This window comes from Enhydra lutris, unplaced genomic scaffold (genome assembly GCF_002288905.1).
Source record: "Enhydra lutris kenyoni isolate GAN:26980312 unplaced genomic scaffold, ASM228890v2 scaffoldscaffold33, whole genome shotgun sequence".
Taxonomy (NCBI): Eukaryota; Metazoa; Chordata; class Mammalia; order Carnivora; family Mustelidae; genus Enhydra; species Enhydra lutris.
In genome coordinates, this window is record NW_019154117.1 from 3440623 (window position 1) to 3456347 (window position 15725).

At 46.6% G+C, this 15725-nt stretch overlaps 1 protein-coding gene across 4 annotated transcripts in view; it reads right to left on the bottom strand.

The window, feature by feature from the left end:
• Positions 1 to 15725, bottom strand: part of LOC111153494 (constitutive coactivator of PPAR-gamma-like protein 1) — a 96795-nt gene that overhangs the window by 75678 nt on the left and 5392 nt on the right. For all 4 annotated transcript variants that reach the window (XM_022512550.1, XM_022512548.1, XM_022512547.1 and 1 more), the window contains exons 2-3: positions 4305 to 4551; positions 1263 to 1345 (exon numbers count right to left, since the gene is read on the bottom strand). In XM_022512550.1, coding sequence (XP_022368258.1) covers positions 1263 to 1345; positions 4305 to 4551 — 330 coding nt within the window. The remainder of the gene's footprint in view (positions 1 to 1262; positions 1346 to 4304; positions 4552 to 15725) is intronic.

Consider the following 15725-nt stretch of genomic DNA (forward strand, 5'->3'; position numbering starts at 1 on the left):
CCAAGTGCACCTGCCTCCAGCCTGCACGTCCGCAAGGGGACCACAGGACCATAAACTGCAGCACTTCATCTGCGAGGACACAGGAATGACACCAAGGCCAACAGCAGGAAGAAAGTTTCTCTCCTTCAAGGATGAAAAACGTGAAGAAAACAACTAGTTCCTAATGAGAGGAGAAGCTGAAAACCCCAGGCCCAAGAACTGTTAGAACAACCAGGACAGCTTCCCACCAGCCAGCATGCCGGGAGGGACGGGCGGCAAGGAGCCGGGAGGGACGGGCGGCAAGGAGCCGGGAGGGACGGGCGGCAAGGAGCCGGAGGGACGGGCGGCAAGGAGCCGGAGGGACGGGCAGCAAGGAGCCGGAGGGAAGAAGCAGGAAAGAGATGTGCTTAAATGACCCGGCTTCCCCAGAGCTCACTCAAAGTCACACACAAAATCAACTCCAAAACTAACCACCACGGAAGATGGTTTACAGCAGGAGGGTCAATCTGACAGGAGACAGAATTTCACAGAAATGCCTCTGGGAACCATTTGGAGCAGCCCCTTCACTACAGGAACTGAGGCCTCAGCTGCCCAACCGGCTTCCCACCTGCCCCCAACGAGGGTGACTGTGGTCACAGCAAAGGGGACTTGAAGTCCCAGAAGGCTGCTGGCCAGTACACACCAGGCGTCCCCACGGCCCTCCCACTTTAGAAAACCATGCATGTTTCTGACGCTCCTCACTTTCAGAACAGGAAGGCAAGAAAGATAAAAAAAATATCAAGTGTTAATAAACCAGAACAAAGGGAACATTTCTCTAATGAACTTGGTTGGGTCCCCTCCATCACCCAAACACTAAAACCTTAATTATTAATTAGACTTCAATAATTTTAGAAAATTATAGGACATTATGAAATTTATCAAAGTATGCTAAGTCATGATCCAAACAACAGCTGATTATATTACCTCTTGAAAATACATTTGTAAAACAACATAAAAAACCTTTAGCTAAAAGATTTCCACCTGCCTAGGTACACAGCCTGAATTCCTCTAAGGAAACTTTAAAGGGCATTCACGTATCTCCCTAAAGCATAAGTGTTGGGAACAAGATGAGGCAGGTCTGTGGGTTTTTCAAGGTAGTGCTGATCCTGAAGTCAGGGGAAGCATGGTACCCCTAACTCTGTGGCCTATTTCCTTCTAACAATGGAACATCATTCACATTATTAAAGAAACAGCAAACTCAACAGCTGATGGTCACCAGTGTTGGAGATGAAACGAACTTGTACCTTCAGTGAGGCTAGTGGATGCTCTGGACCAAGTAAGCTCCAGTGGAAGGAAGCCAGGTCTTCGTCAGGCAGAATGTGATTCCCTGCAACACAGACATGGCATGGTGAGAAATATCGCGTGGGTGACACGGGCGCACTGACAACACTGCACGTCATCATCCGCCGGCTCCCGAGGGGCTTCGTTTGAGACTCTGTGTAACTCAGGACCGCCTCCTTTCACACACCACATAGAACTTCCACACAAAAACTGAAAATACCTCTTCATCTTTTCATATAAAGCCACACAGAGCAGGCAGACCTCTTGCCACCGCCTCAGTACGACGCGCATTTCCTGGACAGTTCCAACAGCATTCCAACTGAACCATCTGCATGAGACAAGTGACATCACTGGGCAGTGTTAAGGTCGGTCTGACAATGCTGGGGTTTCGGGACACAAGCTTTCGTTTGCTCACAAGACCCTAGGCTTCAACCTGCACCCTGTCAACTAGGTTCCACAGCAGAGGCAGACCAGACCACGCACTTCCAGATCTCTCTAAGCAAGGTTACGTAACTTGTGACATGGGTCACACCTCTCCCGTCACTTCCACCGTCACCCACAGAGGACGAAGCACAGGCCACACCAGTACCAGGAATGCCACTTGGCTGGACGCCCTGTCACCAGGGCTGCATCAACAGTAAGAACTGCACTCGGCTGAGAAACTATGTTTTGGGGAACACTCTCCCTTCTGCAGCACTTGGATACCAACATACCAACAACTTCAATGGGTCAGTTCTCTCGATGCAAATTAAAAGTGTCAACTTCCTGAATAATTCTCTGATTTTTATATCATGATTTAGTCCCCTCCACACTGAGAAGGCAGGTTCATTAATTAGCTACTAAGAGAAAGCAAAACAAGGTGAGTTCAGGGCACCTGGGTGGCTCAGTTGGTTAAGCGTTTGCCTTCGGTTTGGGTCATGATCTCGGGGTCCTGGGATCGAGCCCCATGTCGGGCTCCTTGCTCAGCAGACAGTCTGCTTTTCCCTCTCCCCTCTGTCCCTCTTCCCTGCTTGTAGATGCGCTCGCTCTCAAATAAATAAAATCTTAAAAAAAAAAAAACAACGGTGAGTTCTTAGTAACTAATTGATTAATCTTAATATTCTAAACATGGAAGTACTCAACATGTGAACACTGAATTGCCTTGACGTCTGGAGGAGCAAAGTTATGTCCTCGCAGTCTTACTGAGCTTTGCGCTGCCTTCCTGAGATCACAGACTGCACAGAACTTTACTGTGAGGTATGATGCATCTTAGATTTTTTTTGAAGCTTCTATCTGAAAAAATATGAAGCCAATTCCAACATCAGTAATAGTCTGTTAAAATTTGGGTCACATACATAATTGAATATTCTACCCAACCTCTCTAAAACAAAATAACTCATATAGCTACAGTCCCATTACAAAAAGGAAAAGAAAAATAATCTTTCTCATTTGAGGACACTGAAACTTTTACACTAAATCTAAAATAAAAATGTCCGTCCAATTAAGACTTCTTAAAGAAGTTCTAAGCCCTAAAATCGTTACTATTGTTTTTCACTCATTTTAAGATGGGTAATTTAGCTACAAGAGTAGAGAATTTACACTATCTCCTAAGAAACGGATTCAATATTTCTTAAATACAGTAACCAAATATCCTCCATATCTCAGATTAGCTGGGGAATCCCAATATTCTGAAAGCATACAATTTTCCAGTTCATTTAAGGTCAATTAATATGCCAAAGCCATTTTGTGTAACGTTTAAGTAAAGAGCAAACTTTTCACAATATCCCCATTTACATAATCACTTCAGAGAAAGTACATTTTTTAATATTTGAAAATACGAAAGTATATTTAGAAAATTGGTTTTAATTCTCCAAATCCCAAGTCATAAGAGTTCCCTGAGAAAATGGACAGAAAACAGCCACATGCTGAATAACATAGAGTTGAGATGTGATTCAAACAAGGATAATTTGCAAAATGAGAACTGTTGACCGACTGGTGGTTATGTGGTGTGAAATGCTATCACCAAATACAACACAGAAAAATTGTGACTCCCTCAGTGTAATTTCTGTGTAAAACTTTTTGGAATGCTTATAAAATCTGGTAAGTAGAAACTTCTAAACACAGCCCACAATATGACTGCCATCCTGCACACTCCAGAGAAGACGAATGGAGAACGTGGTTAAGATCTCACTCACTATCTGGAGACCATGGAGCATTCAAACGGCCTGCGTGTCCCTAGCAGCCTCCCACCTGTCACTGCGGCCACTAGGCTGTGATCCCAGGAGGGCTCGGCTTGGAGAATGCCCATTCACGCTGTGGGCACAATTCTTACAAAACCAGCCACTAGAGCTGGGGGTCTCAGCAGCTTTAAATGTGCACGCTATAAGCAGAACACCAGGAATGGACAGAAAAGAAAGAAAAAACTGCAAAATGCATATTAAAGTGATAGATGAATATATAACTATTGGAAAGCCATTTTTACATGAAATGAATTAAAATATAAAACTTCCATCAAAACAAGATTTCATCTTTTCTAGGAATCCAGCATGAGGAATTCCTCCAAGGGAGTTTCTAAAGACATTTAAAATGCAGGTACTGGTGGTGAGCTCTGTTTGTTGTTTTTCTTTCCAAGCAGTGAGTGTCCCCAACATGTAAGAACCTATGACAGAGCCAAGTTCACAACACATTTTCTTCTCTAACAAACAGGATTTATGACAAAGGATTAACTGTCTAATTTTCATAGTAAGGATGTGATTAACATTTGTGATTTTAAAATATAATTTCCCCCACAGTATTAGTGAATTTATTCACAAAATTAGTTTTCCGCCCCGGATGAAACAACACATAAACGAGTACTTATGAATAAAAGCAGCACATTATCAGCCACACCAAAAAATAATACTGGGTAAGAACACCACCGAGGAGGGGCACACTCCACAACACTCCAACACTGACATTTAAAAATACCAGTGTGTTCCCAGCGTGGAACCCTATCAAACGAAGCAGTTTTCACACTGCCCACCTACCTAACAGAGCAGCAAAGATAGGGAAGCGGTTTGGGTTCAGGTCCAGCTGCTTGGCGACCTCATGCATCAGATACTGGCTCGTGGTGAGACTTTTCCCGTTCCGGCTCAATTTGAGGGCGTGGGCACTGAAGTAGTAAGGGATGTTGCACAGCGCGTAGTCGGAGTCGTAGGCGACCAAGCCATGGAAGCCGTTCTCTCTGCAGAAACCGATCACCTCCTGATGATGGTCCTCAATGCTCTGCGCCACCTGTGCAAGCGAGAGGAGCATGTGGTCAGAGCCATGGCGCCCATGCAGACGCCTCTGTGGGGACCATGCAAATCCCAGATGAAGAAACACCCAAAAGAGCCAAAGAATCAAAGAACCATAAAATGGGTGTGGCACACCGCGCACGTGAGCAAGCTCTCTGGGAGCCATCTCCAGGGCAATGACTATAATCCCATCCAGACTACAAATTAACTGTCCGTTTCTTGTCAAATTCAAAGATCGCCCTGCCTAAAAATACACAATGTCAGCTGATCCCCGAGTTCTGAGGGAAAAGAAGGAGAGGAAACGGGGACAGAAGAGGAAATGAAACAAGTGTCAAAGCAGGAGACAGAAGCCAGCCACGCTGGTAAAACCAGATAATTTCTTCCAAGTAGAAATATGTCAAATAGGTAAAATAATCAAAAGGATTTTTTTTTACACAAGGGCCAAGTGTTACCTTTCATCCACAGATCTCCTAAGCACTTAGCATATGGGAAAAGTAGTAAGGGTGAACGTTTACCCCAAACATCACTGTCACATGGTTATCCTGTGCAAAGGACCAGCCATGCTGGTGCAGCCCCAGGCTTAGGACCACCGCAGGGACCAGGCCCAAACTCAGTGCCTGCTTAGTGATGAAGACGACAAGCCGCAGCTTTCTTCCTCATCCCAGCTCTCCCAGCACTGAGTGGACCGCTGCAGGTATCCCGGAGACCAAGGGATCTCAGGGACTGTAGCAACCTAAGGGCAGGCAGTGAGCAATACCCGCGGAGAGGTAAAAGGCTCTGGGAATCTACTTCCAAAACACACCAAAAGGCATGTGAAAAACACTTTCCTAAAATATATAAAGTCAGGGACAATCAATTCTTCTCCTGCTGTTTCCCAAACTCATTCAACCAACTGAAATCTGGCAGATTTTCTGTTTCTACAATAGGTAAGGTATTTGAGAAAACAGAATTTTAAAACTAAGTCAGGTGACTCAACTAACGGTGGAAAGTTAACTCCCCGAAGAGCCCTGAGGTTGAAAAACACGTGCCCTTAAACGTAGCGTCTAGACCTATACTGCCCAATGTGCGGCTCTGTTGAATTGAAATAAAAACTAAATCACATCCCAACAGTAAGTACGAGTGTTCAGGGGTCACTGGTGGGGCACACTGTGGAGTTGCTCCCATTTCTTGCAGAATTTCACAGGCCAAGTGGACACCATATTTTGTTGGAAAGTTAGTTATAATGAAAGCTCACGTAGAAACAAGGCAATCCCTTTGAAGATGCATATTTAAAGGGAAAGTAACTTCCTGCATTCTCTTGATATTTTTATAAAAACATTCTACTTCATAAGAAAAATATAAACATTTAGTCAATTTATTTCTACTTCTTAGAAGAGAAGAATGCACTTTCATCCCTTAGTCTAAAAACACTGTACCCTTCACTAAAATAGCAAAGTATAGTTTAAGAAAATTCTGAAATGAGGCCAGCTCCATTTCTCCCAGCCCAAGTCCCCAACCTCCCACTTCAGAACACTGAACTTCATAATGACAGCAACATCTTAAAGCATTTCTAAACCTCCAACAACCCCTGGCCGTCATCTAGACATCCTTCATCATAAATCTGCAAAATCTCCCCAAAAGCCCTGAAGTGAGAGGAGACCGTGAGTAACCACCCCTCACTCCCCACACCTCCAAGGAGTTCCAGAAAAGGCAGCATGGCCACTTGCTCCAGAGCCAAGCGTCCTGTGGAGATGGGGCAGAATTAAGTGTAGGAGCTGCACACTGTACACTCAGTCTGTATATTCTGTGAGAGTTTATTAAACCACTCTCCGAGGACACTGATGTCAATGCTGTCATCCTCCCTGAGCGCCCCCGTGCCAGTCACTGGGCTGCACGCCTCCCAGGCCCCCAGACAGGGGAGCTGGGCCAGCCCGGCACCATCGCCCACAAGGGCCCCAGGGGAAGCACAGGGCACCGGCCCAAGGTGAGCACGGAGGAGAGGTGCCGTGGTAGACTCAGAGGAAGCAGGGACAGGGTCTCATCTGGCAGTTCTCAAGGAAGGCTTTGGTGCCCTTCAACAATCAGCACTGTACTTCCAGAACTGTAAAACATTCGTGCTCTTTGACCGGGTGATCTCACTCCAGGAAATGAAGCCTAAGAAACCAGGGCACCAGTAACAAATGCTGGGGCGTCAGAAGGGTCAGAGCAGGCTCCCGGGGGAGAAGGTAAGCTAACACCCAGGAGCTGGATAAACACAGCAGCCCGCAGTGATGTACAGAAACATGGGGAAAACTTTCGATATAACACTAAGCAAACTGCTCAGAATCAACTCCCTGCACACAGAGCCTCGCAAAGCTGCATCTGTGGGGAAACACTGAAAGGGACAAAGCAAATGCCAAGAGTTGTGTCAGGATGGTGCAATTATGCTTAACGAAAAATGAATAAAAAAGCTGAAGCAGCACTAGGATAAGCCACACCCACACTGGCCCCTCAGTGTCACCACACTGGGGACAGATGCTCTTCCTTCCCCAAGGATGACAAGGCACGCACTTACTCACCTGCCAACCAAGGGTCTAGGCTGGCATTTGGCACATGGTAAACTCCAAAAGAGAGAACACTGGGGGCCCCATTACAGAGCTCCAGGAGTCTTTAAGCTACCCGCACCGACAGGTGAGATCTACTCTATCCCGCAGAAGTCGGCAGGCAGAGGGCCTCACAGAGGGCAGATGTGGGGCTCTCCACCATCGCTTCCTTCTGCCGTCCCAAATAACAGTTCCCTGTTCTTTCAGAACACCTGGTTTCAGTTGGCATTAAAAAGCAAAGTGAGGGACGCCTGGGTGGCTCAGTTGGTTGAGCAGCTGCCTTCGGCTCAGGTCATGATCCCAGCGTCCTGGGATCGAGTCCCATATCGGGCTCCTTGCTCAGCAGGGAGCCTGCTTCTCCCTCTGCCTCTGCCTGCCATTCTGTCTGCCTGTGCTTGCTCTCTCTCCCTCTCTCTCTCTCTGACAAATAAATAAATAAATAAATAAATAAGCAAAGTGAATGAACTTTTATTAATCCACTAAAACACTAATTTGCAAATGATTAACAATACCTTAATCCTCTCAGAGCACACCCAGCATTAAACAGCTGCTGCCTAGAATTAACGCCTGAAAACAAAAGATGGAGGAAGCGAGCCCCGTGAGCATGGACTTCAAGCCTAGAGGCAAGGTGGGCTGACCCGAGCCCCTGTCCTGCTCATCCTTCCCACCTCAGTGCCAGCAAAGGGGACAGAATCAGAACACCTAAGTCCCCATTCTGGCTTGACGCCCACCTGCCCAGCCAGGACTGTACAATTCATGGGTCTTTCAGTTTCCTTCAACTTCCAAATGTCCAGTATTCTCTCCCACCTTTACCAGAGGAAAGGCAACATGGCCTTAAAACCATAAGGTAACAGAGACACAACCCTCCCCCGGCATGCAGGTAATGGAAGTGGGGTGGGGTAATACCACAAAACCCTGAGGCCAGAGTTCGGAGCTGGGGGTCTACGTGGTGGACACACATGACTCGACACACTGTCCAAACTCACTCAACTGCATGTCTCACACGGAGAATGAACTTTAATGTATGCAAATTAAAAACAAATCAGCCAGGACACCAGGGGGACCAGGAATGAATGCAGACTGGCTAAGGTACAGAACTGTACTAGAAAAGTTTAAAATGACCTCTGAGTAGGGTGGGGTCTGCTGCCCTAGGTAACTTTGGAGAACAGTGTTTTGAGTGGCAGCTCGGACTCCCGAGGACAGGCACCACGCAGATGCTGACCTCTCCTGGTAATGTGTATCCTGAGGGTGGAGGGTGCAGGTGACAGCACCGAGACCACTTCATGAATGGTGGACAAGCCAGGTGTCTCACTGTCAGAGAACAGGGTTACACATGGGCAAAGGGACGAAGCTGGCACAACCTTTTGGTACCAGCTTAGCCATGGAGACATCCTATGACTGATGTGTAGGTGACAACACAGGCACAGAAATCATCAGCGGTGACATGTTCACACACACACCTCCCCGCTGTCAACAGACAGCTGAAAAGCAGCGACACCCCAGAAGCAAGAACACCTGCACCCCAATGTGGTCTCTAAATTCCGTTCTCCACCAATGGAACCAGGGCCCTTGAGAAAAATGGGTGATGCCAAGGCAGGGAAATCCAAGACAGCCCTTGAGCATGTCTCTGTAGTGCCAGAAAGGAAGGAGGTGCCCACAAAATGAAGGAGGGGTGTGTCAGGACACAGGAACCCCTCGAGAGACTCCCAATGGACAAAGCTGGAACAATTTATGCAACAAAATAAAGAACATCATATCATATCAGGGTATCACCCAAAGTATGAAACAAATACCTGAGCCCATATAAGTCTAAACAAATGATTACATAAACACAGTCTGCCCTACACAAGAATTCCAACAATAATGTGAAATCCCTCCCAGGAGCTGAACCTCACCACCGGAGTCCCCCACAACAGGCGCAAGCCTAAAGGACCACTTCCGAGGAAGGAAACCAGCAACAGGATGAAGTCGTGCCACGGAGCAGACACCAGGAGACTCCAACACCATACGGTATGGCAAAGGGCACTGCACCCAAAACACAAGAAACCATCAGGCAGCCCAAACTGGAGGCCAGTCTACAAAATACCTGCTCAGTAATCCAAAGTGCCAAGGTCACCAAAGAAGCAGAGGCTGAGGAGCTGTCCTGGACCAGAGGGGCCTGAGGAGATGAGACACCTGAAGCCACAGAGCCCAGAGATGGGGCCCGGAGCCGAAAAGAACGCCAGTGGAAGGAGGGATGAGAACTGAAGAAGAACACAGTGAGGCTCACGACACTGCACCAGTGCGAGCTTCTTAGTTTTGATAACTGTGCTCGCTCACAAGCTGTCACCGTGCACGGAAGCGGAGTGAAGGATATTCAGGAACCCTCTGTACCATCTTGGCAACTTTTCTATAAACCTAAAATTATTCCACAGTAAGAAGTTTATTTTAAAAAGAAAAAAGTCAACAGTCTACAAGACACCAGCTGGAAGACTATTTTAAGCTACTTCACCAGGTGAACACAGCATTAATGGGCATGAACAGCACAGTCTAAGATCCTATTATATGAAAACACATCTCTCCGCAGATCGTGGGGCTTCGGGAAATAGGAGAGCCCACTGCAGGTGAGACGGGTCCCTACAGACCTGTGAATAAATGAACCAGTTCCGCTTGCCAGAGGGCCCAGGGACAAAGCCTCAAGATGAGCACTACAGAGCCCACTCAAAGAGCAGGTGCTGGGACTGGGTTTGCACAAGGTTCTGCTAGGGAACAGGAGAAGGGTCTAGGTTGCCTCAAAACAGGACTTGAAAAGCAGTTATTTAAGATAAAAATTAAATGTCAGAGTTAAGCGCCAGGGAAAAAGGGTCTGACAGGCGCTGGCCATCCTTCTCTTTTGAGCATCTGCTCTCCGGGACAGTAAGCCCTCTACTCCAGGGCTCGTCTCCCACCTAACCTGCCCAAGGACAGCACCTTCCTTCTCCGATTCCCTGGCCTCCAGCTCCAGGTGCAAACTGGGCCCAATACAACAAAATCAGTACCCCTGGTTCTTAATTCTAATTTTAGAAGTGAGGAAAAACTATGACATATGATACTGGGATGATTATTTCAAGCTAAAAACGTGAAGCCCTGAGACCTACTTTCCTACCAGCTGTAGTAGAGGGGTAAAGCCTCCCTCCCCAGAGAGCCAAACCTAGAATTCTGCACCGCCTCAGTAAGGAGAACCACGGGCTGGATCCCAGAGACCACGGCCACCATAGAGGCGCTGGGCCTTCGCAGTCTCCCCGCGGCTACCATTGCTCAGCAGATGCAGGGGTGTGCCCGAGCGCCCCCACACACACAGCCTGAGAGCCACCTCTGGCTCCTGGCTGCAGGACCCATGACCACACCACACAGCAGGAAACACCTCGCCTGCCTCCATACCCACCTGGTCCCAGAAACACAGGCCGCCAGCATGGAAAGGCCTTGGCAGCGGGGAAACCGCAGGGAGCCTTGGTGACTGTCTGCTACTGCGTGCCGCTCCAGACCCCTGCTGAATCTTCTCAGCTCACACATGCGTGAGTGTCACTGAAAATTTCAGGCAGTATTTTCACGAGGAATAGTGACTAAAAATTCCCCAAGCTTACTGTGCAAGTATGGCCACTTATTAATGCTGACAACTGTTATGGGGACAGTCCTGTCGGATGACAAGGCCATACTGTTACCCCAGTCTCCAGGGGCAAGGCACTAGCACAGGAAGGTTTCTGTCTCGGGTGCCAGATAGGTGAACCCCACTGCCCACTTTAACACTTTCTGCACTTCCACTTCTTCCCCTGCAAAAATAACGCCATCCCTACCTCACAGGGTGGCCGCAACGCTTAGTGAGCTGCTGCGCGTCAACGGCTTAGTCCATCAGTAATAAATGTCGGCCACCATTTGTCTTTAAGAACACTGCATGAGAAAGGATCTGCTTCTTCATACTTTTCAAACATATGGGACCTGAAACACTATGAGTTGTCATAAATAGATCTTCCAACATCAAGAAAAAAATATTGTGTGAGGTTTTTCTTTAGAACGGTTTTACACCAGCTCAGGGAATGATATGACACGCCCGCCAGCCAGCCATGAGATTTAAAAGATGTTAGTTAACCTGAACAAAATTGGACAGGAGTTGACCTAAACTCCTTTTTTCTTTTTTTGTAAGGGACACCTTGATCTTGAACTCTAGTTGCCAGGTCCTGGGTGGGTGAGATTAGGCAGGCTACTCACCCCTGCTCTAGTCCAACAAAGGAATGAGGACATAAAAGTCAACTCCAATCTGGTGGAAGATTTTTCTTGTTGTTGTTGACTTTAAAAGGGCAATTTAAAGTGAGGACATATTTTAGCTATGTCTCTAAAAACTAAGCCTCTCCCCCTCAGGAAATCTGGAATCAGAGCTAAATAGCTTCTCACCTTACACATCTCATGCCTAGTCTTTAAAAATTGGTTACTGTGGTCTTAAAAGCAAGGAAAAATAATTTATTTTAAAATAAGGGAGCGGAGGAGCACCTGGGTGGCTCAGTGGGTTAAGCCTCTGCCTTTGGCTCAGGTCATGATCTCAGGGTCCTGGGATCGAGCCCCGAATCAGGCTTTCTGCTCAGCAGGGAGCCTGCTTCCCCCTCTCTCTGCTTGCCTCTCTACTTGCGATCTCTATCAAATAAATAAATAAAATCTTAAAAAATAATAATAATAATAAAGGAGTAGATGGGGCACCTGGGTGGCTCACTCTTTGGGCATCTGCCTTCGGCTCAGGTCATGATTCTGGGGTCCCAGGACTGAGCCCCACATCAGGCTCCCTGCTGGGCAGAGAGACTGGTTCTCCTTCTCCCACTCCTCCTGCTTGTGTTCCCTCTCTGTCAAATAAATAAAAATGTTTAAAATTAATTAATTAAGGGAGATTCTTGACTTCATTAATCATAAAGGAAATGCAAATCAAAACCACAATGAGGTAACATTCAATACCTGTAAGGATGGCTACTATAAAAAAAACAACAACAAATAAACATCAATAAGCAGGTGTTGGCAAAGATGTGAAGAAATTGGAGCCTCATACATCGGTGGCAGGAATATAAAAGGGTGTAGCTGCTATGGCAAACAGTACGACCATTCCTCAAAAAATTACCCAGAGAACTACCCTGTGATCTAGCGATTCTACTTCCAAATATATACCAAAAGAACTGAAAGAAGAAACTCAAATAGATATTTATACACCCATTTTCATAGTAATATTATTCACAACAGTCAAAAAGTGGAAGCAACCATCAACAGATGAATGGATAAAGAAAATATGTGTAGGGGCGCCTGGGTGGCTCAGTGGGTTAAAGCATCTGCCTTCGGCTCGGGTCATGATCTCAGAGTCCTGGGATCGAGCCCCACATTGGGCTTTCTGCTCAGCAGGGAGCCTGCTTCCTCCTCTCTCTCTCTGCCTACTTGTGATCTCTGTCAAATAAATAAATAAAATCTTAAAAAAAATATATGTATAGACACAGTAGAATATTACTCAGTCTTGAAAAAGAATACAATCCTGTTATACAACATAAATGAACCTTGAGGACACTATACTAAGTGAAATAAGGTGGTCACAAAAGGACAAATATTATACGATTCCACTTATATGAAGTCCCTACAGCAGTGAAATTCTGAGACTGAGTAGGTAGTGGGCACCAGTGGCTGGGGTGGTGCGCGGGTTAGAGTTTAGCGGAGATAGTTTCAGTTTGGGAAGGTGAGAAAGTTCTGGAAACAGATGGTGGGGACGGCTGTACAACAGTGTGAATGTACTTAATGCCACTGCACTGTACACTTAACAATGGTTAAAACAGTAAAATTGGTGTTATAGTTTACCACAATTTAAAAAAAATAAAATTAAGACTATATAATAATAAAAAGAAGGTTGCGCCCCATCTCCCTGTCTTCTTAGGAAGCCTAAGCACTTGGCTCCAAGAGGTAACTTCCTACTTGTCAAAAGACAGAGGTTTTACTTTGTCCCTCAGATGATGACATTAGCGCGCATAATTAGCACAGACTGTGGCTGCCAGGCTATGTAACAGGCTGAGACTTCTTTTTTCTTTGCAATCTCTTTAATAGATTGCCTTAATGCCATTGGTTATTCAATAATAAAACAATTTTCTTTCTCCACTCAAAAAACAAATGAGAAGGGCGTCTGGGTGGTACAGTTTGGGTGTCCAACTCTTGGTTTCAGCTCAGGCCATGACCTCAGGGCTATGGGATGGAGCCCTGAGATGGGCTCCACACTCAGCAGGGAGTCTGCTTGATATTCTCTCCTCTCTTGGCACCTCCCCACATGCACGCTCGCTCTCTCTCTCTCTCTCTCTCTCCCCCTAATAAAATAATCTTTGAAAATAAAAAATAAACGAGTGGATAACATAACAAAATGCAAATTAAACTTTATTAACTTGAAAAATTAAAGAAATGGCAAAAGAAAAGAAGGAAAAACCAGCATTATTTGTCCTCAGTGTCTAGTTAGCCTACTATATTACTCTCCTCATACTTCGCTAATTCTGAGCAATGCTGCCCTTGTTAGAAATCTAATTATAAAACACAATACACCAAAATTTAAGTTTCAGAATTTATGAAGTTGAATCTCAGATTGATCTAATTTATTTCAAGATGGCGACACCTGCCAAGTCTTCAGGGAACAAGCCCCCTGTCCTCACTAGACTGAGTTCCTTGGAGGATTCCACGCTTTCCTGTTACATTCACTCCTCCATGCCTGGACAGTAACCCGTACTCAATTTTTGCTAAAGGGAGGATGGGTCATCGCTGGGAACCAGTCAGAAAAGACAGCATCAGGAATTTAAGGTGATAAAATAAATCTTACATAATGGCCACTGATCCAGGTATTGAAAGTAAAATAATTAAATGTGTCTGTCTATATAAGTAGAACAAAGCAAATATCTGACTAAAAAATTCAGCACCTATACGACACACATGCAGGAGGAGTAAACTGAGTCCCTGGCCTCCAGCAGCTTCCAGTTAGCTGGGGGTGCACACCCCAGCAGCTAGAACAAAGTGGAACGCAGGAAGCACTGACGAACAGGCGCACAGTATGGATCCCTGGTCCACCTGCGGGATCGTCAGAAGAAGCTCCATATGGGCCGCCTGGCTGGCTCAGCCAGTGGAGCATCTGCCTTTGGCTCAGGTCATGATCTCAGGGTCCTGGGATCAAGCCCCACATTGGGCTCCCTGCTCAGCGGGGAGTCTGCTTCTCCTTCTTCCTCTGCCCCCACCCCCACTCGTTTGCTCTCTCTCAAATAAATCAATAAAACTTAAAAAAAAAAAAAAAAAAAAAAAAGAGCTCCATGGAGGAAGCCGGCGCCTGAGATGGACTTTAAAGTGTGAGCAAAATTCTGATCCGCAGAAGTGGTAGTTCAACAAGAAGGAGCAACAGAGTGGGGGAGCAGGGAGTGGAAGGGCTGAAGCGCTGACCGGGTACAGCAGAACGGTGCGCCATGCAGCCGGGCAGAGGGAGCGCACATCAGGGGGTTCTGAGCCCCACACAGAGCATGGATTCATGGTTTTGTTCGAGCTGCTGGCAGGAATGACTAACCGAGGAGCCCGCAGGCTGCACCGACAAGGTGTGCAGAAGAGTTCCACCAGTGAGGAAGCAGGTGTGCGGCGCAGGCAGATGCAGAAACAATTCTGGCGGTGGCCCACACTCAGGCACTGGTGAACAAAATGGTACCCTTGGTTAAGTCTAGCAGTGTACTTTTCGCTCTAGTTTATTATTCTATATCATTTTTTCTAAATGCTGGTAAATACCCAATAATTTGGTTTCACAACCACCAACAGGTTTGCACGACCCCTTGTTAGGCCTATTGGCTCCACTCTGGTGAGTTTACATGGTAGGTACTAGAGTAAGGAAGGGCACATGGGAGACTGGGCTTGCAGAAGGACCTTGCAGAGGGACCGGCAGGCTGGATGATGTATGTGGGGGGGGCGGGGGGCAACACAACGACACTATGGGGCCAGGGAGTGTAACCCTGAAGTAGATGACAAGGCTCAAACCAGTGAGGGCTATAAGGGATGTGCACAGAGGATGGAACGGAAACAGAGAATGAAGACCAGCTCAGAAGGGGTTGGGCTATAGAGGGGAGACCTTTGAAAGTCTTAACAGTGAAGTTTCCCGCTAATTACAGGGTCCCGCTCTGGGGTGGTGAAGCACAAACACAATGGCCACTTGGTGTGAGGGACAGGAGGAGGCAGGGCAGTGCTGAGTGGTCAGCTGTGTGCTAAATAAGGGATCAGCAGACATGGTGTCAAGCACGGAACACCAGCAGCCCGTCAGGCTTCTGCAGGCAGGCTGTGGGACTGGTCAGAAGCTGTGCGCACACGTGGACAGCAGTAACTTCAAAGAGGTGACCCTGGGATTATAAGAAGGAAGAGAGCATTGTGGAGAACAGTGGCAATGATGCGAAGTCTTATTTCAGTAGCTCCAGGAAATGGAAGCACTCTAATCATGGAAAAGGGTTCAACAAGGCAGATGAAGGAGAAAGGCTGGCTTTGATCATTCTAACTTCAAGAAAAGGGAAGAGATTTAGATAAGGTGATGAGTATTACAGAAATCAGTGTGGAAATCACAAATTGGAGGCTCTAGAAC